We start from the raw sequence: 27,956 nt of genomic DNA on the forward strand, positions 1-27,956 counted from the left end.
GATGTTTGTGTCGAGTGCTCCAAACCCAATACTGAGGGATCAATGGTGGCCTGTGACCGTTGCGGCAGTTGGCACCATTTCACTTGTGTCGGGGTCGACGAATTTGTCAAGGACCGTAGTTGGATATGCACAAAATGTACCGGAGAACCGATCACACGTGCAGCTTCTAAATCGGGAAGATCTAGAGGATCATCATTATCGAACGAACTAGATCTTAGAATGCAACAATTGGAAGATGAAAAAGAAGCCAATATGCGAGCCGTGGCCGAGAAAGAAACTATAGAAAAGAATTACATCAAGAAAAAATATGATCTTCTAGTGGAGGGTGCCGGAGTCGGTGATAATGCGAGTGTGCGAAGCAACGTAAGCTCCAGTAGCCGTGTTCGTGCATGGATAACCGATTCGGCAACGACACTAACGGACACTTTCGACATAAGTCCAACTGTTTCCACGACCATAGCAACGTTAACTGCTGGTGGACAATCAGAGCATCAAGTTACGCCACGTAGGAAGACTGGAACCATACCGAAACCTGTGTCCTCTACACCGGTTATTGGAGATTTGATACCAAAGGCTAGGTTGAACCGTAATATTCCACAAAGAATTGGTTCGAAGGTATCGACTTTCAATATTTATCCGAACGTATTACCACGTCAATCAACATCTGCAGAGGCCTGCAGTGTTCCAGCATCGCTTGTTGCCGGAGGCATTGGTTTACCCTTAGCCAATGATCGTGTAACCAGGTCATCTCAACCCGTTGTACAGTATTCTCCAGTGGCTGACTCGATAGTAAAGTTTAGTTACCCACATCCTATTGCATCAACTATGTTAGCCCAACCATCATCACACCAGGCGACCATTCGAGGTGGTCTTGAAACAATTCCGGAGGGTTCGGCAGAAAGCAATCATATTGCCTTCCATCAACCATCAAATGTACCTTACACCAACGTTTTGCCAACATCCACAGATTCCATATGTGGACCAATACCTATGGCAGTCCCATTTCCAATTGGGGCAAATTTAGTTCCTTTGGTACAACCTAATCCGTCTGCCAGTGCTTGGCCTGGCACAGTGTCATCGAACGAGTTTTCTACCGCGGAATTTGTTAATCCTGCTCCGTACACGAACTTACCCACCGTTGCTCCAACAATGACATCGATGTTCAACAATATATCGTTGCAAGATTGTAACCGAAGAAATCATCAACCAGTGGTTACGGAAGTGAATCATTTCGGCGATCAACCTTATTCATCTAATATTGCTCCATCGTTTGCTCCATCACGTCAACAGCTCGCAGCTAGACAAGCATTTTCCAAAGACTTGCCCACGTTCTCTGGTCACCCGGAAGAGTGGCCTCTATTCGAAAATAGCTTCCGATTATCTACTGAGATGTGCGGTTTTAGTAATGCCGAAAACTTGTTGCGTCTACAAAAGTGTTTGCGCGGAGCCGCGCTAGATGCAGTACGTAGTAGCCTATCTATGCCGGAAGCCGTTCCAGAAGTACTAAGTATGCTTGAAATGTTATATGGCAATCCTGAAAGGACAATCCAATCCTTATTGATGAAAGCTAGGGCATATCCTCCAGTCAAGTCTGATCGGTCAGATTCGTTGATAAATTACGGAGTTTTTGTTAAGAATCTTGTTGGACAAATTCAAGCTTCTGGTCTCCATTTCCACTTGAGCAATCGGTCATTGATGCAAGAGTTAGTGGAAAAGCTCCCGATGCATATAAGTATTAGTTGGGCCATATACAATAAACAGCTCAGAACTGTAGATTTGAAGTCGTTTGGAGATTACATGACGGTGATAATTTCGGCAGCCTGTGAGGTAAACGTGCTTAATGACAACGCACCCCACCGAACATCTAAAGTACACAAAAGGGAAAAAGATCGTGAACATCTTCACTTACACGTTAGTACAGAAGAACCGAAATCACGCCAAAAGGAAGTCAGTCGAAGCAGCGAACGTCCATGCTATCTGTGCCAGAGTAGTGGTCATCGAATCAGAGATTGTCCGAAGTTTAAATCGATGACTCTGAAGGACAAATGGAAGCAGGTGAATACTTATCAACTTTGTTCGAGGTGCCTAGTACCTCACGGAAAATGGTCGTGTAAATCAAGTCGATTATGTAACTATCAAGGATGTAAAGGCAAGCACCATCATCTGCTTCATGCAGATCAGCAGAAACTAGATCAAGGTAGTGGTGATGACTCGGAGGCAGTTGTCTCGTTTCATAGAGCACCAAGAAGTAATACGATATTCAGAATAGTTCCTGTTACGCTGTACGGAGTTGGTGGTCAAATAGATACATTTGCCTTCCTGGATGAAGGATCGTCCACTTCGCTGCTGGAAGAGGAAGTTGCGTCTCAATTAGGAATCGCTGGCGAAAAGGTTCCATTGAGTTTACTATGGACAGCCAACGTAACGCGTGAAGAACATGATTCACGACGGATGAGTATGGAAATATCAGGAAAAGGATCTCAAAAGCGTTTTGCACTTAACAATGTTCGTACCGTCAAGAGGTTAGATCTCCCCGTTCAAACACTGTGTTACCAAAATCTAGTTCAAGATTATCGGTATTTAGAAAAGCTCCCAATTGAAAGTTATCAGAATGCTATCCCGAAACTTTTGATAGGTCTCGACAATATCCACCTCGCAGTACCGTCCAGTAAACGAGAAGGTTCCATCAACCAGCCTGTTGCGGTGAAATCCAAATTGGGTTGGACCGTCTATGGAAAAAACGATAACAATTCGAGCTGTACAGTGTCACATACTTTCCATATCCGTGAAATTGAAGATGATGTCAGTTTGCACGAACTAGTAAAAAGTTTCTTCAAGTTCGAAAGTCTGGGCATATCACTTGCAAAAATTCCAAAATCGGACGATGATCAGAGAGCGCTTGACATTCTGAAACAGACGACGAGGAAAACTGAGGATGGTCATTTTGAATCTGGTCTTCTGTGGCGCTGCGACGATGTTGTGTTACCACCAAGCTATGCTATGGCTGATAAGAGAAGTTTGAGCCTGAAAAGACGTTTAGATATGAATCCAGAATTGTATACAGCTATTGCGAAGCAACTTGTTGATTACGAGAACAAAGGTTACGCCCATAAGCTTACAGCAGAAGAACTTAGCACGGTCGATCCAAGAAAGGTTTGGTATTTACCACTGGGAGTGGTAATCAATCCTCGCAAGCCGGGAAAAATAAGAATGGTGTGGGATGCTGCGGCTAAGTCCAACGGTGTTTCTTTGAACCAATTGTTGTTGAAAGGTCCTGACTTTCTCACTTCACTTCCTTCGGTTCTCTTCAAGTTTCGGCAAAAACAAGTTTGCATCACTGGTGACATCAGAGAGATGTATCACCAAATAAAAATCCGAAAAGAAGACCTTCACGCTCAAAGATTTTTATGGAGGCCTGCATCATCTGTTGATCCGGAGGTCTACGTTATGAAGGTGGCCAGTTTTGGTGCTACCTGCTCGCCCTGCGTGGCAAATTATGTAAAGAATTTGAATGCTGAAGAATGGGAGAAGTCGTATCCGGAAGCGGCAACCGCGATCAAGAACGCTCACTATGTCGACGATTACGTCGATAGTCGAGATACTGTGGAAGAAATGGTGCAGTTGGCCAATGACGTTCGCTACGTACATTCTAAAGCAGGATTTAAATTACGAAACTTCCTATCTAATTCAAAACAAGTGCTTCAAGGAGTTGGTGAACAGGGAGCTGAGCTCAGCAAAGACTTTAGTTTGGACAAGAGTAACTTAACTGGACGCGTGCTAGGTGTGGAGTGGTACCCCGAAGCCGACGAATTTGGTTACAAAGTAAAGGTACCTGAAGATCTAGAGAAGGTCATAACTGGGCAACTATCTCCCACGAAAAGAACGATTCTGCGATTCACGATGAGTTTATTTGACCCTTTGGGATTGATATCCCATTTTCTTATCAACGGAAAAACTTTAATACAAGATTTATGGCGTGCAAACTTGGGTTGGGATGAGAAGATTCCTGAGAGTGCCCTATCGCTCTGGCAGCGTTGGATAGATTTATTACTACAAATTGAAAATCTACGTATACCGAGATGCTATTTCCCAAATTACGATACGCAATGTTTCCAATCCCTCCAAGTTCATGCCTTCGTTGACGCCAGCGAGACAGCCTATGCTTGCGTGATCTACTTTCGAGTCATCGACCAAGGTAAAATACGCTGTACATTAGTTGGGGCTAAAGCTAAAGTCGCTCCGTTAAAACCGCTTTCAATACCCAGACTTGAATTGGAAGCTGCAGTTACTGGGTGTAGATATTTGAAAACTATCATCGATGGACATTCACTTCAAGTAAGTCGCCGGTTCTTATGGTCTGATTCAAACACAGTCTTAGCCTGGATCAGATCAGACACAAGAAAGTATAGACAGTACGTGGCGGTGAGAATCGGTGAAATTTTGGATCTGGCCAGACCAGAGGAATGGAGGTGGGTTCCTTCAAGATTGAACGTTGCAGACGAGGCCACGAAATGGAGAAATGGCCCACAACTAGAAGCAGGAAGTCGTTGGTTCACGGGACCAGATTTTCTTTACCAAGCAGAAAGCGATTGGCCGCAACCTCGAGCGGCGCCTCTCGAAACGAAAGAGGAACTGCGATGTATTAACGTGCATAGAGAAATCCATCCTTTAACAATCAAGTTCAACAATTTCTCCGATTGGCGAAGGTTGATAAGGGCGCTAGCGTTTGTCTTCTACTACAAAGCACGGTTGAGGGATCTATCAAGTCGCGGCAGTAGTATATTAGATCAAGATGATTTGGAGCAAGCGGAACATTTTTTATGGAGAACCATTCAAGCATTAGAATATCCAGACGAAGTAACATCCTTGCAAAATTGCGTGCTGATTGATAAAACGAGTAAATTAATGAAGCTGTCACCGTTCCTTGACAAACATGGTGTCGTGAGAATGCAGAGTAGAATTGAAGCCTCCCCATTCGCAACGTACAACGCAAAATTTCCTATTGTGCTTCCAGGCAAACACAAAGTGATCGAACTACTCATCGAGTGGTACCATCAAAGATTTGGACATGCTAACAACGAGACGGTGGTGAATGAGATCCGTCAAAAGTTCCACATCTCCAAGCTACGCGTCGTCGTACGACAAGTTACTAGAAAGTGTCAGTGGTGCGTAATATACAAGTCTTCACCAAGGTTTCCAAAAATGGCTCCACTTCCAGAAGCACGCGTGACACCATTCTTAAGACCCTTCACCAACGTAGGTGTTGATTACTTCGGCCCATACTATATTCGAATCAATAGAAGTCAAGTGAAGCGTTGGGTGGCACTCTTTACTTGCCTGTCCATAAGGGCTGTCCACTTAGAAGCTGTTCCATCTCTTTCTACTGAGTCATTAAAACTGGCAATGCGACGTTTTGTAGCCCGTAGAGGTCCACCGGCGGCGGTCTATTCGGATAATGGCACGAATTTTCTGGGCGCAAGTAGGGAGCTAGCTGAAGAAATCCGAAACGCGAATAAAGAACTGGCCGACACGTTTACAGATGCAAACACCAAATGGCATTTTATTCCGCCATCCTCTCCTCATATGGGCGGTGCATGGGAGAGGATGGTACGGTCCGTAAAAGCAGCTATGTCTACGTTGTATTTAACCCGAACTCCATCTGAAGAAGTTTTCCAAACTATTCTATGCGAAGCTGAATTCATCGTGAACTCCAGACCTTTAACTTATATGCCGTTGGAGACGTCAGATCATGAGGCTATCACACCGAACCACTTTATCTTGATGAGCTCTCAAGGAACCAAGCGGACGGAAAAGGAACCCACGGATGAGAAAGCTGCATTGAGCAACGGTTGGAAATTGTGTCAGCATATCATGGACCAATTCTGGTTGAGATGGACAAAAGAGTATCTCCCGGTGATTACTAAAAGGACAAAATGGTTCTCGGACACAAAACCAATAGCAGTTGGTGACATGGTTTATATAGTTGGCGAAAAGGAAAGGAATAAATGGTTGCGTGGGCGCGTTGTCCGTGGTGTCCAAGGCAAGGACGGCAGAATAAGGCAAGCTTATGTTCAAACAACAGAAGGTGTATTACGTCGACCGGTAGTTAAGCTGGCAGTATTGGAGGTGGCTGATTCAGGTAAAACTGCACAAGAAGCGCAGCTTTACGGGGGCGGATGTGTTACGAACGTGGACATCCCTAAATAGTTGTGTCGATCATCGATCATCGAGCTGCCGATGACGTAGAATGACATGGGTGACTCCCGCGAGGTGACTTAGCACAATTTGGAAGCGAGCTACGTTCGTACGGCAACGTGAAATTCCTATCAATTTTGTTCGATATTCATAAAAGAAGTGAAATTTAATATTAAACCCCATAGTAAGTTCAGAACTGCAATCATTAGCTAACATTGAAACTTAAATAAAATATACTTCATTTGTGTAGATTGGTATTCGGATCTATTTAGTGCAGCAGTTTCACGTGCTAGATACAGTGAAATCGATTAATAAAAATCGTAAGTCTTTTGAAAAATATCATTATACTGGTGAATTATAAAATGATTATATGTCATGTAGGTTGACAGTCGAGTATTCATAACCAGTTGCAGGTTCACGTGCAGGCAAAGGAATGTAAAATAAACTAGAATTGTAAGTCCTTTTAATTATATAATCTTGAACTTAACCTAACAAAAAATTTATATTATAGCTTCAAAGCGATCAATTATAAACATCAGCTAAAAAAGATCTGCGTTTTTTTGACTCGCTAGCCGCGTGAACAGGCTTATATAACTGGCACTTTTAAAATAATCATAAATATATTCTTCTTTTTTTCAAATTAAATTAAACCATCGAACTTTGAATAAATTTTGTTCAAAATTAATTTCTTATTCAGTAATCGGTAATTCACATTTTAAAGCGTGATTAAATATTTTTTGTTCAAATTTAAAAATTACAGCGGAATTTCTCACTAAACTTCCAGTTGAAAATGAGGAAAAGAATTCCAAATTTAGATGAATGAAAATGAACAATTATTATCATTTTCCTAACATCTATTCATGGTAAGTTTTTTACAAGATTGGACATTTATGTTAGAATTCAGATTTTTTTAATTTTAAATTTGCTAAGAAATTCTTTTGAAACTAATTTATTTCTTACTTTCTTGACTTATCGAAAATTTGAAACATTTATTGTAATATGTTTCCAAAATTTAGTTTATCAGTCCCCCCTGGACGGGTCCTTCGCACGGGCCTGTTTTGGTCACATTTTTTGTACTTCAAAGTTACTTTTTTCGTTCTACATAGTCACTATTTTGTCACTTTTTTCGGTTTCTCAAAGTCACTATTTGGTCACTTTTTTTCAAATTTTGGTCACTAAAGTCCCTACTTTTTCATTGTCAAACCGCTACCAGCCCTGTTATAGTCAAGTGAGGCCAAATCTGGCCAAAACAGTTCTGGGTGATCATGCTAGACGATAATGGGGAGCAGCCGACGGTTCAGGAACTCTTGGACGTAAACAGCTGTATTCTTTGTGTCAGTAGTCACGAACGGCTCGTAAACCAAACGGCTGCTTGCCAAATCACTGCATTTTTACTGAATTATCCGGTAAAAATTGATGTCTCCATCTCGTCGATTTCAACCTCCTCGTGGTGCCGGCTGGGATTCGAGTAACCTAAGCTGAGATCGGGTACCTTTAAAGCACCAATGGCCGCGCACTTTCAACTTTAATCAGAAATATTTCCCGAAATCGATCAAATCACACATTTTCAGATATAACAAGTGTTTTTCACTGTAATGACGTTATACCACATACTTATACCGTATTTGTTTTCTACCCTCGATCAGTGTTCCACCGTACCCGACAAAAACAAACACAAATCACTCACTCACTCACACGCTCTCTCGCAACACTGACAAAATTTTCGGGGCACTACACCAGTGCAACACCAGGTCAAAACCAGTGCAACACCGTCCGAATAAACAAACAGTTTGACAGCACCTAGTGGTGCACCAGTGCAACACTCGGCATAAAAAAGTACGGTTTTACACTTCTTTGTTGTTTACGTCGCTCGGAAAAAAATAAAAACAAAAACCATTTCTTACAGCGGCCATTGTCGTTAAGTCTCGTCCACACTCGGCAACTTGAAGTGCGATTTCGGTTGATGAGACTTGTTTATGTTTACATTTTGGTTGCTGAAAGTCTCCCATACTCGTTGGGAGACTAGAGACATGCATCTCTTCGTCTAGTTCAAAATGTAAACATAAACAAGTCTCAGCAACCGAAATCGTAGCTCAAGTTGCCGAGTGTGGACTAGGCTTTAGTGAACAAGCTGAGCGAATCTAAACAAAGATTTTTAGTGCAGAAATCGTGTTTTTACCCTTTTGCTGATAGGTGAGTAGTTTGTAGATATTTAAAGTGTTGTTTAAAAAAAATGCAATGAAAAATACAATTTTGAAGTGATGAAATCACCAATTTTGTTGTGCGCGGCCATTGGTACCCATTATATGTAAACAGATGTTTCTATCCTCGCGCAGAATGTCGTCGAGAACAGCGAATATGGAAAAGGCTATCGAAAGCGTAAAAAGAGGAGAATCAATTCACCAGGCAGCCAAACGGAATAATATTCCGCCCAGTACTTACGTTGCGTGATCGCCTCAAAAATCGGTACAAAAAAAATGGACCGAACTCAGCCAGGATGAGGAATTAAAAATTTGTAATTGGATTACCCAATCAGCGAGAGCAGATTTTCCCGTGAACACTCAGACAGTCCGAGTGTGTGTGTCCAATTTAGCTAGAGCAAAAAAAGAAAAATTCTACCCGAACGGTTTTCCTCGACGAGCATGGGCGGTGATTTTTGAAAAAAAGAAGGATGGGCAGCAGGTAAAACGAATACCGGTTGGATGACTCAGGATTCGTATTTCCTGTACCAGAGAGATACATTTATTCCTTGGGTAACCAATCAAAAGATAACGCTTTCAATGGTAATGTTTGTTGATGGTCATCAGTCACATGTGATTGCACCAATCGTGGAGCTGTGCAGGGAGAATAAAATAATTCTTATTTGTCTACCACAAAATTCAACACAAATTACACAAACCCTCGCCGTGTCTTTTTCCGACCTTTGATAGCCACCAGAATGGACCAGATTACTGATAGAATGGAGAATATACAATGCAGAGGAAAATCTTCCAAGGAAGGACATTGCTCCACTTCTGAAACGCGCAACGGATAGTATGGATGGATAACATAAAACAAATACTAATGAACGGATTCAGGAATTGTGGGTTGTTTCCGTTCGATGCCGAAAGCATTAACTATTATTCTCTTGTGGCAACAAATTCAACTGTCTCCCAAGAGACTATAAATTGTAGAACGACAATCGACAAGGGAACACAAACTGAACAAATTTTTCCAAAGGAAACTTCACCGGGTATCCTGCTATTTGACATTCATACAGCATGAATACAATACGGTTTGGGATGGTACACTTGAAGATAGACAACTTTTTAAATTGTGGAAAAAACTCAGAGGTAGTTTTAAAACGTTTGTGAGAATTTTTGTCTCTATTTTTTTCTGTTTTTACAGATGCTGAACAATTTGAAGTGACTTCAAACCCATCCAGTACTTCGTTTAAGGGATTTGAAATCGAAACCAATAAGCCCACCTGTATTGAAACTACTTATAGAGGCGAAAGCGATACAGAACCTCGTGAAGATTCTTTTTCCAAAATTTTCCGTGTACCGATTCCTAATCCACGAAAGACTCAGCAAACCTAGGTTGCAACCTCCTTCTGTGGCTACCAGCAAATCGTACGATGAATATGTCGCACGGATAAATGAAGAAAAGGACAAAGAGGAACGGAAAAAAGAATTAAAAAAGATGCAAGAATCATAAAACGAAATATTAAAAAAAATGCAACAAATAAGAACGAAAAAAAAATTATTTAAATTTTTTTCGTTGTTTTACTATTCATTTGTTTTTTTTTCTTTATTCTTGTATTTTCCCATTTGTAATGAATAAAATGATTGTTTTTTTTTATTAATAATTGTTTTATTTTAACAAAAATTTCCCAGATTCAGATTGAACACCAACTAAAATAACAACCATCATGAAAAATAACCATACAGATTTTAAAATTTGAATCAAAATTTGTATCATAACAAATCAATACAAAAACAATTAGAAACTGATTTCACTTTAATCTTACCCTGAATGATTATATTCAACCTCAGGGTTATAAAAATAACATTTAAACATGTTTGGGGACATTATTTCATGAAGGATAAAAAAATGCAAAATTGAAAAGTGCGCGGCCATTGGTACAAGGTGCATATGCGTGCACGGCCAACCACGCTACCCGGGAACGAGGAGTTGGTTTCCTGTTAAGTCCGCAGGCTCATGCGGCACTCATAAAATGGGAACCAATAAACGAAAGAATAATTGTAGCCAGATTTAGAACTCGAGTTAGAAACCTTACAATGGTTCAGTATTATGCACCAACTGACATTGCGGATGTGCAGGAGAAAGAGCAGTTTTACAGTCAACTGAACAGCCTGGTTGATAAAATTAGGCGACTTCAATGCTAAAATTGGGTCCGATAATCGGGACCTTGATTGCATCATAGGGCGTCATGGTCTAGGACATATGAGCGAAAACGGAGAACTGTTTGTTGAATACTGTGGCAACAAAATGGTGATCAGTGGATCGCTCTTCCCCCATCGACCAGCACATAAGGTCACTTGGGTATCTCGAGATGGCCGAACAGAAAATCAAATTGCTCACATGTGCATCAGCCGGAAGAAGAAGAAGGAGCCTTCTTGATATCCGCAACAAACGAAGCGCAGACATTGCATCTGATCGTCACCTCGTCCTTGGTGAGAAACGACTGTCGGCGCGAAGAGCAAAGTGATCTTGAACAGGACCCAGGAGAAAATCGACGCTACACTCCGATGGCAACAAACTGGATTTCGATCCGGACGATCATGTGTGGACCACATCACAACGCTACAAATAATACTGGAACAAATTAACGGTGTCTTGTCCAATCCAATCTCGGTAACTGCTGAAGTGAGACAGGGATGTATCTTATCACCGCTACTCTTTCTCATCGTAATGGATGACATTCTGACTGGATCGATCGACTGTGCACCGAACCGAGGATTGTGGTGAAATCCTTCAACAATGGAGATGAACGACGTTGACCTGACAGACGATATTGTTTTGCTCGCCCAAAAACAACCGGATATGCAGAGCAAACTCGACGACCTCACCAAAAGCTTCAAGGTAGCAGGTTTCAAAGTCAATGTCGGAAAGACCAAGTCGATGGAGATCAACACAGCAAATCCCTCCAGTTTCATGGTAGCTGTGCAACAAGTTGAGAAATTGGAGTGCTTTCCGTATTTTGGTAGCCAGATAGCGCCCGATGGTGGTACCAAGAAAGAAATCGAAACCCAAATCAGAAAAGCCCGATTTTCATTTGCGAGTCTCCGAAACATCTGGCGCTCACGTCAGATATCTCTACGAACGAAAATTCGAATCTTTAACTCAAACATCAAATCCATATTGTTGTATGGGTATGAAACTTGGTGGTGTATATGCCAAAACTGCAAGTATTTGTAAATTGTTGCCTGCGAAATATCATCCGTGCTTGGTGACCTGGCAATTGGATCTCATACGTGGAAAGACATTGCCGGTGTCATCAAAAGGCGCTAGAAATCGTGATTCGGGAACGTTAGAGGAGATGGATTTAGCACACGCTGCGAAAAGATGAAAACGAGATTTGCAGGAAAGTGATTGAATGGAATCCAGAAGGACACCGGGCCACGGCCCTATGCGCCGGAGAATCGACACGAGATCATTAGATAAGTGAGTAAGTCTCGTCGATACTTCGGCCATCCCGAATAGTGTAATACTGGTCGGAAGCGTTTTGTAATCAAACTTGCAATAGGTTTCGTCATCGATGATAACGCACACCGGTTTTCCACACAGCAGTTGATGATATAATTAACGGGCTCTCTGTTTGATGGAAGCAGCGTGTGTTTGACTCGGCTTCGGCTTCTTCAGCTTTTCTATGTCTTTAGACTCAATCTTACCTTGGTACGATGGACAGTGCTGAGAGGGGATCCCCGGTTTTGGCCACATCATCAACTGATGTTGTTTTCTTTCTGGCGTTAGCACGCATGACTTTCTGGTCCAAAGTTTCGTCCACCATACCCAGTTTCTGCCAGATTTTTTGTCCACGAAGCTGCTTTCCTCGCAATACTTCCGAATTTGTAAAATGTTTAGAATGATACATCATTTTTGCACGATATTTTTTCGCTTTCCGAAGGAATGCTTCTTCTTGTTCACGAAAATTATGAAAAGTGGAGCTCACGCCAGATTTTTATACATATTTTTAAGTTAAACTGTAAACAACAACGCCCAGCAGGAATCAGCTGTTAAAACGTTAGGGTTGTATCAAAATCGTGCTTAGACATAATGGGACACCCTATATTTGCGTTCTCTTGTAGAACCATAAAAAGTATGATAGAAATAAAAAAAAATCAAAATATACTTACCAATAGCCAAGCCAAAGATAGCCGCATACGTAAACTGGTAAACTTCCGTCATATAGAGTCCACTGAGCATAGTAGCGATACCTCCCATCGTGATGGCCACGTTGTTCAAGTGTAGGGCGTTGACGCTCTTGAACGAGCTTAGAAATCCGCACACTATCCTAGCAATTGTGTTGGAAATACCTGCGAAGACATATTGCTCTCGTTAGAATGTTTATAACAGAATCTGATCAATATCTTACCGATAGCGGACACGATGAAGAGGGCAACCTGAGGATCCATTCCGTCGGAAACGGCCCGCTGGGTAATGTACATGAATGGGACAAAGAAACCCATCATGGTGAAAAATCCGCTCACGGCTAGCAGCATGAAGGAAGGTGATCGCAGCAGGGTAATGTCCAACATCGTAGCGAGTGTTCGCCGTACGGCTTCCGGACAGATTTTGCAGGTCTGTTCTTCGGCTTCTTCAACGTCGAGCTGTGTCGGCAGGCGGGTTACCGACATGTGGTATCCGAGGGAAGTTTGCGACTGATACTGTGGGATTCGAACCAACGATCCGGTGAAGAAGATATCGTCACGGTACATGGGTCTGGTGCCATCGGTAAGCGTTCCCCGTCGGCTACCTTGTCGTGATCCGGATTCATTTGGTCGTCGTCCGCTAACCGTGTGACTCCGTTGACGTGCTCCGGTGGAGTTTACTACTGGTGCAGGTTTCTGTTCGCCATTCAGCAGTGTTCCATTTTCAGTTTCCTCTTCCTCGGCTGCTTCTCCGACAGTATTCAACTCATGATGTGGTATTGGGAAACGTGTAGCATGGATCGTATCTTCAGGAGTCATTTGACCGGAAAGTCGCTTCTGGATTTTCGATAATTGTTCAAGTTTCTTAGTTGTGGTTTGAATATTTTCATTATTCAGCAATCCGGAATGGTTGGATGGTCTTCTTTCCAGGTTGTGTCCACTTCCACGGAAAACTTCTGCAGCCGTTGGGTATTGCGTGTTAGAACTTGCACCCATCCAGGTATTGTGTGAGCTGCTTGGTACTGAATAAGCAAAACGGCCCTCCGGTAAAGGTCGTGTGTAAACAACAGGCAGTCCTTCGCCCAGCAGTGTTCCCTTTTCAGCGGGGGTGTCCTCGTCCTTGGTGATAGTTACTTGAACAGGTTGAATTGGTCTGAAGATGCAACCGAAAAGCGCACACAGCAAAATGATTCCAGCTTGGCACAGTAGAGCCCCTCGCCAACCGAAGCTTTCAATGAGCATATTACTCAAGGGAGCAAAAACGAATGTACCCACTCCGGAACCGCACAGCGCAATACCCGTCGCCAAAGCTCGCCATTTTTCGAAGTAATATCCAACAGTAATGACAGAAGGCACGTAGATGAAGCAAAATCCGATTCCACCGATGATTCCATAGCTTACATACAAAAAACCTAAACTGTTTCCAAGATACGATAGCGCAAAGCCAGCGGAGGCGATGAAAGCTCCCAAAATTGTAACAGGTCGGAATCCCCAACGATTGGCCAACGCGCTAACAAATGGTCCAGTCAGAAGGTAGAATCCACTTAGTAGTGAACTGACCAAAGCTACCTACAATTGAAGATCAATATTTAGCAATTATTCAAATATTAACACTTTCTATGATTCATACCTCGGCTTTACCAACGCCAAAATCCAATCGGATCGGGTCCTGGAATAATCCGGCACTGAATACAATACCATCGACGACGGTGTTGCAAAGGAAGGACGCTATCATCACAACCCATCCCCAGCCTCCGTCCGGCGGGACAATTACCGAAGTCGTTGGCGGCACATCCGCTGCATTTTTGACTGCTGCCGGCTTGTCGCTGTTTGAGTTTCCATTTTGAACTTTCTTGTCGGTGCCGTTTTCCGCGTCCGGCTTTGAGGTCATCTCAATCGCGTTTTGTGGCGGCATCTGCGAGAAAAGTCAACAAAGCACATCGTGTGATTGATTCTGTTTCGCGTGGTCCAGTTAATGTGCGAAACTATGTAATGGCTGACGGCTTCCCATCCGCTGGTCGAAATTGATTCAGCTGATCAGATTGTATTTGGTGATAACTCGATTAACGATGTTGGTTGATTACGAGAATCGATTGGACAAACACAGTCCATTGGGGAAGATCACACAATATCAAATAGCTCCGGATCGATCAATACCGTAATACTGAATAGAGGAATTGCAGTTATTTCATGTGTTTGAGTTGCTCCGAGAAGAGGCCGTGTGAAGTTCTGAAGGTATTCATAGGCGTGAGCTTAGGGTTCTTGTTTGCAAAATTGCCGAGTGTTTACATGAATTCAGAATTCATGAATTATTAATAAGACTAGAGATTATTGAATTGCAACTCTTAGGATAAGAGCCAATTGTTTGTCAAAAAACATTGTTTTTTTCATTTTTGCTCGAACAAGGCTCGAATAAATAAACTTTGACATTTTTTTTTTTTTGTAGGATTGATTTATTTTTTACTTCGTTTACAATAATAGTTCATCGTTGTCAATAGCAACTTTTTCAAATACGACCAAAAATATTCTAAATTTTAAGTTAAATTTGTATAACGAAGCTTTAAGTAACGAAATATGAAACTTCAGGTATCAGAATGGGAGTAGGCTTAATAGCGGCACGTTATCCAAACATACGGGAAAATTGTGCCTATGAATGATTGAAAATCATCAGAATTTTCATCTACAATTTGTTTTTAATTGGTCTACGGATAAATCAAGCATAAATTTACTTTTTTTTGGATAAAGCAATTGGCGTTGAGGACAAAAATATGAAAAAGGTGCAAAATAAGAATAGTACCACTTAATGATTTTCTTCATAATCAAGATTATTTCTTCCAAATTTCCCAAAATGTGAAAAATAATGCTACTACGAACTATTTGAACAGACAAATGCATTTATAGGCATTTTCTAGCATTCCAACAGGTTTTAAAGAGATTTTCCTCTTGCACTCAGAAATTTGACATTTGAGCATTAGGGTAAATGATCTTGAGCGGAACTAAATGGCTCAATTCGACGCAACTGGAAACAGTTGTTCAAGCGGTATGGCTGTGGGTTATAACCGAGCAAAAAAATGTTTAGTTCAGCGGATAGATCTTGGTTTCTGCTTTCCAATGATGATTTTTAGAATATTTTAGAGTAAATCCTAATAACTCTAGAGCTGTTTTACTGGAGTAAGAATTCTGATCTTGAGCGGAACCACGCTGATCTTGAGCGGAACTAAAATATGATCTTGAGCGGAACCATTTTCTTCTTTCAACATCTTTAATAGCTCACATTCCTAATACTTGTGTAACTGTGAAACTTCAATTAAATTTCATCTTTGAAGATTTTAAAGTAAAAAAATTAATGTTTTTACGTAAAAAAAGAAACTTTGCGTTCCAAAGTTGTTCTCGAAATATCCGTTCAAATTTATTGCTTGCTTAACCTTCCAAAGCTGTTCTCAAAATCTGCGTTTCGGGGAAATTTGACTTGTAATTTATTGTTATTCCCGTGGCCGCAAATGTTGACCGATTTTTATGATATTGGATTCATTGTGTAGGTTATTTTTTCTAGTTTCTAAATATTTAAAAAAAAAGTGAATATGTTCTACTAGGTTGTCTGTAGTTGGCTCCGAATGAAAAAAGTCTCAAAAACAATTTTATTTTTAAATTACTTATAATTTCTGACAACTTTGCAGTATTTGGGTGCTTTTTTAATTTCTGGAATTTTTAAGAATACATCTATCCAATGATGTATGAATATGTGGGGGTCTAATGAATTTTTTGACCGCTATTCTGGATTTCCCGGTAGAAAAAAAATGTAACTCAAAACAAAGACATCCAATTTTGTCTTTTCATCGCTGTATCTCATTTCTTAATGAATTGATATTTCAAACTTCAATTTTAGTTCTTTCTCGTTAATTTTATTAACATTTTCAAAGAATATATTTGGTCTCTCAAAAATTTCAGTTCCTCAGTATATTGTAATTATGATTAAGATGCTTTGAATCTGCGCTTCGGGTCATATTGACCCGAACGACTTTTGAAAGTAACGACAGAGTCAGAAATACATAAGAAGATGCCTTAAATTACAGATTTTGCAAAAAAAAACTGTACATTACTCTTAATCAACGTTTTTGAGAAAAAAATCTGTTTTTTTTTCATTATTCATTCCCTTAATTCGTTTAATTTCATTGGAAACTCATGATGAAATGGATCATTTTTAAATTTTAGTTGGGAAAAATCAGTTTACGCTGAAAATCTTTTAATCTTTTCTAATTCAAAGTAAGAAACCTAAATTAAATATTCACCAAAAAAATATATTTATGGAAATCAGATCAAAGTTCAAAAATTGTGTGAAATCTGTGATGAAAGTTTCCTCAAAATTCTGTGAAAAACAGATTTTTCTGTGATTTCGGCAATCTTGCTCTAAGCAACTCATTCATAGAATAAAGTTTATTGCAAATTCCAGTTTCTTATGAATCAAGATAAAATTTATTTATATTTAAAATTTATGGAAACATTAATTATTTAGCTCAATTGATAAAACTATCATTTCTCAAACCGACTTCCAGTTCGAGCTCAAGTGTAAAATCAAACACAAGGGAATTGGATAGAGTTTCAATACCGGTCCACCAATTGAATCGTGGAGTATTATAAAATAGCTAACCCGGTGTGCTTTGCTACACTTTGTAAAACTGAAGGAATGTGTGTTAAAAACAATTTAAATTTTTGTTTATTAGGTAGTACATATATCGTTTTCAATTGGAATTTGAACATAAAAAAACCTCCTTAAATGAAAGCTACTTCTTAAAGTACGAATAGTAACGGCAATGAAGATTGATTCTTATTCTGAAATAATGACTTAACTTTATTGGCTTCATTAGTTCTCGATTTATGCCAAAAATATGTATGAAAGCCTTCCTCCTCCTTCCCGTCGTTCCTCTGAAAGAAAGAATCAAAAACACATTTCTTGTACCCCCAAAAATTAAGCTTTTTGTGTGCCTAGTTTGGTACGCTATGACACCAATTAATTAATTTTTGTTCTATTCGAATTTAATTTCACATCTTTTCTTTCCCTAAAGCTGATATAATAAGGAAATAAAAGGTGCTGCATATATTCAGGGGTAAAAAACGCGTGTGAGACATTAGGCATAAGACAGCGCACCTAGCGGTTTATTTCGGAAGCTAGTAGTTCCGCTCAAGATCAAAGATGGTTCCACTCAAGATCATATTTTACTTTTAAAAACTACGCGATTTATTGATATTTTGATGGAAAACTTGTTACAAAAACCCGAATAATGCTTCTTTAAGAATTTTTCTACCATTTTAGTCATTAAGAATCAGTTTATAACGGCCAAGGGTTACATAAATTGACGTTCAAAGTCAGCGTAGATTGATGAAAATTGCAGCAAAAATGCGTATGTTTTTAAATCTTCTAATAACATTATTTCAGTTAATAGACTTTAGCAAAAAAGTTAATGCTTGTATGAAAAGGGAGATCAAAGCAATCGGTGCTTCGAACATGACGTAAAATTTTTGCGCTCCGCGTTCTCGCAAATTTTCCAAAAATTTCTCCAATAAAAGTGGTTTAAATAGGCGGAAATTTGGATTCGGACTCAAGTTTTTCAACAATAATAAAGCTCAATTTCATAAGCATAATAGGGTGTGTGATTCAAGTGCAAATGTGTTGGTTTTGTTGTAGTTTTACGCTCGCGTTTGACGTGTTAAATAAATAGAACAAGAGTAAAGTTCCGCATCAGTTCGATATTGATTCTTGTAAAGTTTTGAAAACGTGCATAAATAAATGAATAACATAATTCTCAAAGTTTTTCAAGATAACCGGAATTGAGAAGTTTTTGAGGACTCTCTTATCAACTGGTAAGGGAATGTTTGGAGTGTAACGCGGTTCGATTTTTTTAACATTTAGTCGATCGGTTGTGTGCCAAAATTAATACATCCTGGATCAATCGATGCCTAAACTGGTGCGCCGTTGTGTGAACTTAATCGTTCATTCGAGTTTGCTAGTGAAATTTGACAATTTTCCGAAAAAGTTAAATCGATGGAAGTTTTCCTATGGGAAAAATAAGTATAAACTGTGGCATCTTTCAGCGAGAAAAAGAGAAGCTAAGGGAGAACTGTTCACTTGTGAGGGAAGAGACTTTAAAACCGGTATAAACTGTGGTATTAAACGGCGAAACTTTTCTTTTGAAATAGAGCTTTCGAACGGGGTGTGTGTCCGGGAAAGTGTGTTTTTTTTGTCGCTCGTCTGGTTGTATGATAATATGTACAAGCTTTATGTTTCGGAATTCCAAACGCCAATCTAACAGAAAGTTGCAAATATCATCGCAGGATCTGAGAAACCATAGCAAGATAAGTAACACTTTCTTTACTGTATATTTTATTCGATATTTTGTTTGTTTGTAGTAGGTGGAACTCAGCTTAGCTTGACGCATAGACAAAGTTTAGGTTGTTTTCATTTTTCAGAAATCAGTGAAGCTTTAAACTGCACGGAAGCTCGTATCTAGTACAGGGCTACCAAAATTGATATAATTATGTATTTTTTTCATTTTGAAATAGTTTTGAGTATTAAAAAAATTAAACATTGTCTTTGCTGAGTTTGTCATGTTAAAATTTTTCTATCCATTGGAAATTGATAACGATGAAGAAGTCCGTTTAAAAAGTTTGTCAAAATGTGTGTAGTTTAATGTTTCTCGGTAAGTGAAAATGTGGATAGGGTAAATGATCTTGAGCGGAACTAAATGGCTCAATTCGACGCAACTCGACACAGTTGATCAAGCGGTATGGCTGTGGGTTATATCCGAACAAAAAAATTTTCAGTTCAGCGGATAGATCTTGGTTTCTGCTTTCTAATGATGATTTTTAGAATTTTTTTAGAGTAAATCCTAATATCTCTAAAGCTGTTTTTCTGAAGTAAGAATTCTGATCTTGAGCGGAACCACGCTGATCTTGAGCGGAACTAAAATATGATCTTGAGCGGAACCATTTTCTTCTGTCAACATCCTTTATAGCTCTTATTTCTTCAACTTGTGTAACTGTGAAAACTCAATCAAATTTCATCTTTGAAGGTTTTAAAGTTAAAAAATTTATGTTTTTACGTAAAAAAAAAACTTAGCGTTCCAAAGTTGTTCTCAAATTATCCGTTCAAATGTATTGCTTGCTTAACCTTCCAAAGCTGTTTGCAAAATCTGCGTTTCGGGGAAATTTGACTTGTAACTTGTTGTTATTCCCGTGGCCGCAAATGTTGACCGATTTTTATGATATTAGATTTATTGTGTAGGTTATTTTTTCTAGTTTCTAAATATTTTAAAAGGAAGTGAATTTGTTCTACTAGGTTGTCTGTAGTTGGCTCCGAATGAAAAAAGTCCCAAAAAATAATTGTATTTGTAAATTGCTTATAATTTCTGACAACGTTGCAGTATTTGGGTGCTTTTTTAATTTCTGAAATTGTTAAGAATACATCTATCCGACGATGTATTAATATGTGGAGGTCCAATGAATTTTTTGACCGCTATTCTGGATTTTCCGGTAGAAAAAAAATTTAACTCATAACAAAGACATCCAATTTTGTCTTTGCATCGCTGTATCTCATTTCTTAATGAATTGATATTTCAAACTTAAATTTTAGTTTTTTCTCGTTAGATTGATTAACATTTTCATAGAACATATTTGGTCTCTCAAAAATGTCAGTTCCTCAGTGTATTGTAATTATGATTAAGACGCTTTGAATCTGCGCTTCGGGTCATATTGACCCGAACGATTTTTGAAGGTAACGACAGAGTCAGAAATACATAAGAAGATGCCTTAAATTACAGATTTTGCAGAAAAAAAAACTGTACATTACTCTAAATCAATGTTTTTGAGAAAAAAATCTGATATTTTGTCATTTCTCATTCCCTTAAATCCTTTAATTTCATTGGAAATTCATGATAAAATGGATTATTTTTAAATGTTAGTTGGGAAAATCAATTTACGTTGAGAATCTTTTCATACTTTTCTAATTCAAAGTAAGAAACCTAAATTTAGTATTGACCAAAAAAAATTATAATTATGAAAATCCGATCAAAGTTCAAAACTTCTGTGAAATCTGTGATGAAAGTTTCCTCAAAATTCTTGAAAAACAGATTTTTCTGTGATTTCAGCAATCTTGCTCTAAGCAACTCATTCATAGAATAAAGTTTATTATAAATTCCAGTTTCTTATGAATCAAGATTAAATTTATTTAAATTTAAGGAAACATTAATTATTTAGCTCAATTGATAAAACAATCATTTCTCAAACCGACTTCTAGTTCGAGCTCAAGTGTAAAATCAAACACAAGGGAATTGGATAGAGTTTCAATACCGGGCCACCAATTGAATCGTGGAGTATTATAAAATAGCTTACCCCTTTTTCTTTGCTACACTTAGTAAAACTGAAGGAATGTGTGTTAAAAACAATTTAAATTTTTGTTTATTAGGTAGTATATCGTTTTCAATTAGAATTTGAACATATAAAACAACCTCTTTAAATAAAGCTACTTCCTAAAGTACGAATCGTAATGGCAATGAAAATTGATTCTTATTCTGAAATAATGACTTAACTTTATTGGCATCATTAGTTCTCGAATTATGCCAAAAGCATGTATGAAAGCCTTCCTCCTCCTCCCCGCCGACCCTCTGAAAGAAAGAATCAAAAACACATTTAAACTTTTTGTGTGCCTAGCTTGGTACGCTATGACACCAATTAATTAATTTTTGTTCTATTCGAATTTAATTTTACATCTTTTCATTCCCTAAAGCTGATATAATAAGGGAGATACAAAGTTGCTGCATATATTCAGGGGTAAAAATCACGTGTGAGACATTAGGCATAAGACAGCGCACCGAGCGGTTTATTTCGGAAGCTAGTAGTTCCGCTCAAGATCAAAGATGGTTCCGCTCAAGATCATATTTTACTTTTAAAAACTACGCGATTTATTGATATTTTGATGGAAAACTTGTTACTAAAACCCGAATAATGCTTCTTTAAGAATTTTTCTACCATTTTAGTCATAAAGAATCAGTTTATAACGGTCAAGGGTTACATAAATTGACGTTCAAAGTCAGCGTAGATTGATGAAAATTGCAGCAGAAATGCGTATGTTTTTAAATCTTTTAATAACATTGTTCCAGCGTATACCAATACGCTTGAAGAATACTCCAGAAGATTCTATGTTCAGAAAGTTCAGTTACTAGCATATTCCATTATAGAAAGTTCCAGAATATTCCATTACTATTTAGCATGTTCTACCATAGAAGATTCCAGAATGTTCCATTCCTATATCATTGTATTTCCGATGTTTCTAGAAAGTTCCATTGTAATCCTTAGAAGAATCTAGAATATTCTATACGTAATTTATTGGTATAATTCCGTCGTTTCCAGAACATTCCATTAGCATATAAATACAGTGTCGAGTAATTTGTAAGTTAGTATTATTCCGCCTTTCAGTGAGTATTATTCTGCATTTGAGTGAGTATAGTTCCAACCGTCAGTGAGTACAAGTTCTTCCTCAAGTTTGTGTCCTAAGTAAAAATAAAGTGTTTCCAAATACAAAAGGTGATTTTGTGAATCCAAGTATCCCTATCGACGTCAGTGAAGTTACCAGAACTTTGGACTGTTGTCGATGTTAGAGTTACCAGTACTCTAACCGAGTTTTCCTATCAACATTTGAGCTTTCCGTTTCCTGCAACGGAACATTTGGTCCTTCGAGCCGGATATACAGTGCGGAGATACAGTTAATAGAGAAAAGAAAAGGTTGAGATAAAAGTTTAAAGGATAAAGACATTACAGAAAGTGTGAAGTGAATGAATAAGAAGTTAAGTTAAATCAGAAACGTTAAAAGTGCAAAAGAAGTGATAGCAGCAGAAACAGAAAAGAAGCTATCAAAATGCCGATCGACCGTTCGCCCACCAAAAAGAGTAGTTCTGAGGATACTGAACCAGTAGAAGAGTTCGCTGGACTCCTGGATGCGCCGACGCGCCTAGATGTGATTTCGGAACCAGCTAAAATTGAGAATAACAGTCAAGTCTCCAAGAAATATGAAGCTCTACTTCGGAACCGTGGACTTGTATTTTCAAAGGTACAGAGAATTGAGGCAGTAGTGCGGAATCCAAAGGTAGAATTAAACCTAGCCCAATTAAGGGTATACGTAAAATGTTTGGATGCAGCGTATCAGGAGTTCGTAAACCTACACAACGAGATCAGTGAGTATTTATCGGAAGAAGAATTTGAGGAAAGTGAAGAGTTCTACGGTTCATTCGAGCACATGTACCAGGAAGTGTCAGCTATGGTTGAGACATGCATTATAGAGTTCTGCGAGAATGTAACCGCTAAACCACCACAAGTTGTCATTCACCAACAACCCCTTAAAGCACCCATACCGACATTTGATGGCCAATATGAGAACTGGCCTAAATTCAAGGCCATGTTTCTCGATGTTATGGCACAATGCAACGATTCAGATGCCATCAAGTTATTTCATTTGGATAAGGCTCTCATTGGCGCAGCGTCTGGAGTGTTAGATGCAAGGACTATCAACGACAACAACTACGAACACGCTTGGAGAATTCTGGAAGAACGTTTCGAGAATCCTCGAGTCATTGTAGACACACATATTCGTGGGCTCCTTTCATTTAAGAATATGACTTCTGAAAGCTACCGTGAACTCAGGCGACTTGTAGATGATTGTACCTGCCATGTGGAAAATCTCCGTTACATGAATCAAGAGCTCACAGGTGTTTCTGAAGCAATTGTAGTATACCTGCTTACGTCTGCTTTGGACCCAAACACTCGCAAGCAATGGGAATCAACTATTCCTCGTGGAATGGTTCCAAGGTATGAAGAAACCATCGAATTTCTAAAAAAGCAGTGCAGTATCCTCGAAAGCTGTGAATTCCCAAGTTTGAGTGAACAAGATGAGATGAATAGCTCGATATCCAAACACAATCCGTATGTGAAGCCGACAAATATGAGGTGTTTCGCGACATCGAAAGAGGTCCTATCAGATATTTGTGATATTTGCCACAGTTTGAAACACAGAAATTATCAGTGCCCAGACATACGCGATATGATTGTTGTCCAGCGCCTTGAAGCAGTGCACAAACATCAATTGTGCTTCAACTGTTTACGACATGGTCATTTCATACGCGATTGTCCTTCTAAAAAGAGATGCCTCAAATGCCGTCGAAGACATCATACACTGCTGCATGAAGACGAAGAATGTGTAACAACCCCTGATATTGAGAAAGCTTCGAATACCCAAGTAATTCGGAATAGTCATACGAATGAAGTACTGTCATCGCCTCAGTCGAACTCCAAGTCTACCTATCAAACCAAAGCTGAATCCTTAACCACGAAGGAAGCCCCAACCAATCAATGCTTATTGGCGATAACCGTGCCAACCTACGAAACGTTTGCCGAGAAACCAAGGTATGGAATGTGGAATATGCCCTGCAGATACGCTAAGAGAAGAAAAACTTATGACAACCAGAGGGAATCCAATTCACGATCCAAGTCAACCCGAAGAAACCTGACTGATCACAAAGGACTGATGGAAAAGGATAATCATCGATGGCCCTCTTTGCGCGGAAGCCGCAGATATCAAGAATGGTCACCAGTTCCTCCGCATCAAAATTGTTCAACGCCGGTTTGTCGATGTCAAGTTTGGTCTTCAAATTCAAAGTTTGATAATTTCAAATTATCAGCTTCCAACTCTCGTGGGCGGAGTATGTTCCAGCGTATACCAATACGCTTGAAGAATACTCCAGAAGATTCTATGTTCAGAAAGTTCAGTTACTAGCATATTCCATTATAGAAAGTTCCAGAATATTCCATTACTATTTAGCATGTTCTACCATAGAAGATTCCAGAATGTTCCATTCCTATATCATTGTATTTCCGATGTTTCTAGAAAGTTCCATTGTAATCCTTAGAAGAATCTAGAATATTCTATACGTAATTTATTGGTATAATTCCGTCGTTTCCAGAACATTCCATTAGCATATAAATACAGTGTCGAGTAATTTGTAAGTTAGTATTATTCCGCCTTTCAGTGAGTATTATTCTGCATTTGAGTGAGTATAGTTCCAACCGTCAGTGAGTACAAGTTCTTCCTCAAGTTTGTGTCCTAAGTAAAAATAAAGTGTTTCCAAATACAAAAGGTGATTTTGTGAATCCAAGTATCCCTATCGACGTCAGTGAAGTTACCAGAACTTTGGACTGTTGTCGATGTTAGAGTTACCAGTACTCTAACCGAGTTTTCCTATCAACATTTGAGCTTTCCGTTTCCTGCAACGGAACAAACATTATTTCAGTTAATAAACTTTAGCAGAAATGTTAATGCTTGTTTGAAAAGATTTTGAAAAAGTGTTTTTTCAACATTTTGATAAGATTCATAAACAATCATTGCCTATATCTTAGGAAACATAAATGGTTCCGCTCAAGATCAGATATCGACTAGTTCCGCTCAAGATCATTTACCCTAAGAGTTTAAATTAAGGAATCAACAAAAAACTACCTGATTCTTTTTTATATTGAAAGATTGTTAAATCATATTGCTTCACTTTCTTGGCTGTTGCTGATTTTCCAGACTTCTCTTTTTAAACGAAAATGTGCATCCCATTATATTCTGGCCTGATTCTATCTATGGTGTTTTGTTATTGTCAGATAAATTCTAAAAAAGTAACAGGTTTCTGGAAGAAAGTTATCAAAAGATGTTGCTGCTATTGTTGGAAAAATGGAAAACTAACAAATGCATAAACTGAGAACACGAAACTTATTAGTTGAAACAAAAAAAAAATGTTCAAAAATCGAAACTTTTCATATCGTTTCAAATATAAGGCTAGAAGCAAAATTCATATAAAAAAACAAATAAAACAATTCTTTTTTCTCCTGACGCGCTTCAAAAATTTCATATTCTTGCTCAATTTTTTTAGATTTGAAATTATTATTTAAAGTAAATATGTTTGAGAAAAATCAGAAGAAACTTTTATATAACGGAATTTTACTAGGAAATAGTATATAGGAAAATGTAAGATGTAACAAAACACTAGTCAAAAGTGTCTCCCGATTGAATCCTTGTACCCCATCTCCAATAAATATTTTTTTGCTAGGATGCAGAGGTGACCTCGGTCCTAAAGCACAACATTGTTCTTTCATCCTTTTCTCTGTTTTCCATCCTATCTATTGACTACTAGGACGTGGCCGGCGCCGTTATTGATGTAAAAGAGAGAGCATCAGTTTTGTTCATTGTGAATGTGCTGTCAATCCCAGATACCATTCTTTTGACCTCTGGACAAAATTGATGGCCTCGGTCAATCACGGAGTAGCAACCATTGGCGATGTGGAATTCGTTCTACTGAGCCACGCCTGCAACGATGGAGCTCTAAATGCAGCTAAAGTAATATAATTCCGATTATGCAATCATTTTATGACTAGAAAAAACTAAGTATTGTAAACATAGAAGTTCACGCATTTCGGGTTTCATAGTTCAGGTGGATGTGAGTAGTCAATCAAGCTAAGCTAAGCTAAGCTAAGCTAAAGTTAATGCTTGTATGAAAAGGTTTTGAAAAAGTGTTTTTTCAACATTTTGATAAGATTCATAAACAATCATTGCCTATATCTTAGGAAAAATAAATGGTTCCGCTCAAGATCAGATTTCGACTAGTTCCGCTCAAGATCATTTACCCTAATACCACTGACCATACTGACTGGACACTCGATTTCGTTTTCTGGATAATTTTTCCAACAGTACGCAATGTCGATTCCAGAGTGCGCATCGATCGATTTGAAGAAATGCTATCCCAGTTAGGAAATGCCACTCAACTTTAAAAATAAAACACACAATTTCTACGATAAAATCGGGCTAAACAGGATCGTTTTTCCTACAGGGTATTTTTTGTCAAATTTTTCAGGCTCGCCACCTGCCGTCGGTATTGACAACAAAAAAGTAGGCAGAAAATGGTTGAACTTTTGTTCTAAGTGTCATGTCAGTGTGGTCAGTGTTAATACTTTATCAAACCACAGAAAACAGACGTACAAGCTCGAACAAAAAACCGTCAAAAAAGTGTGTAAAATTTCAAAACCAAAACCAAAAATATACGTTAGAAACTGACTGCAAACAGTGCCATCTATTTCGCCATTCAAGAGTTACAAATCAACTTTAAAGTGCCCAGTTTTCGAAAAGGCGTAATCGTAGCCAAAAAACAAAAATTAGTTCAAAAAGGGTGTTGGGATTTTTACACAAGTTTCGTGGGCTAGCTTGTACGTCTGTTCTCTGTGATCAAACTGCTTAGTTTCTTCATTAAAATGGCGGGAAACGATGAAAAATCTGCGTTTGAGCTGAATTTGAATCCAAAAAAACATGCTTCTCATTCGAAAATATTTATTTTTTCTATCAGTAAAACACTATTTTTCCAGTTTTGCTGTCGAACTGAGTTAACTGAGTTATTTTCGATTTTCCGGGCATAATTGAGGTGTGCTTGAAGATTTTGATAACGAAATAAGTTCTTCTGAATCTTTTCTCTACGAGTGAGAATAGTTGTTTTGGCATCAGATCTGGGTCAAGATTGTTACTCTTGAAGAACATTTCTTAGTCATCAAAATTTAATAAGCAATTTTAAATTTTGAGCGTAGAGTAGAATACTTTGCTTGCTTTTCCTAGACACTCATGGGAGGGGAGGGCCGTTCCTATGACCATGGTGCTTAATATACAAAATTTTGAAATTTTATCGTCAGTACCAGGATCATTTGATTGATTATTTCGAACTTCAGTGACCACGATGTTTTCGCAGAAATTGATATAGGATAATTTGGTAAAAGAAGTCTTTCAATGCAGAGAACTTCCTGCAAATCAAATCTGAGCAACGTACCAAACTTTATGAAAATACTAAGAAATTGTTTTTGATGATTATTAATTTCATTAACTTACTATGAAAGATGAATGAAAAATGAGATGGTTCTTTCAATTTAATAAGTTTTATTTTTACTAAAAACTTGTTTGCCTATTCAATCAATCATCTTATCACGTAAAAACTTTTATGTGCATCATGTGCATTTTTTTTATGTAAATCTCTTGAAAATAATTCTAATTTTCTAACATATTAGATTATTTTATATAGGAACACAACTTTTCTAAAATGGAAAACGCCTTAAAATATTTAAAATCATCTGATAACTTAATCATTGGTTTTAGGAAATTTTAATCATTAAGACTGATTTTATTGCAACCTATTGCAATTGCTTGCAAATTAGAAGTGAAGGCGATGACTTTTGTCAATCGCACGTATTTTTCTCTCGATCCGCGAAAACTTAATACAATAATACATCGAAAATTTGAAATGAAGTTTTCAAAAAGTGTTGAAAAGTTAT

At 38.5% G+C, this 27,956-nt stretch overlaps 1 protein-coding gene across 1 annotated transcript in view; it reads right to left on the reverse strand.

The window, feature by feature from the left end:
- LOC129751077 (monocarboxylate transporter 3) overlaps window positions 1-27,956 on the reverse strand; it is a 66,203-nt gene that overhangs the window by 6,621 nt on the left and 31,626 nt on the right. Inside the window, exons 2-4 of the mRNA XM_055746358.1 lie at window positions 14,200-14,484; window positions 12,794-14,138; window positions 12,555-12,734 (exon numbers count right to left, since the gene is read on the reverse strand). Of these exons, the coding sequence (XP_055602333.1) occupies window positions 12,555-12,734; window positions 12,794-14,138; window positions 14,200-14,484 (1,810 nt within the window). The remainder of the gene's footprint in view (window positions 1-12,554; window positions 12,735-12,793; window positions 14,139-14,199; window positions 14,485-27,956) is intronic.

Source organism: Uranotaenia lowii, chromosome 3 (assembly GCF_029784155.1).
Source record: "Uranotaenia lowii strain MFRU-FL chromosome 3, ASM2978415v1, whole genome shotgun sequence".
NCBI lineage: Eukaryota > Metazoa > Arthropoda > Insecta > Diptera > Culicidae > Uranotaenia > Uranotaenia lowii.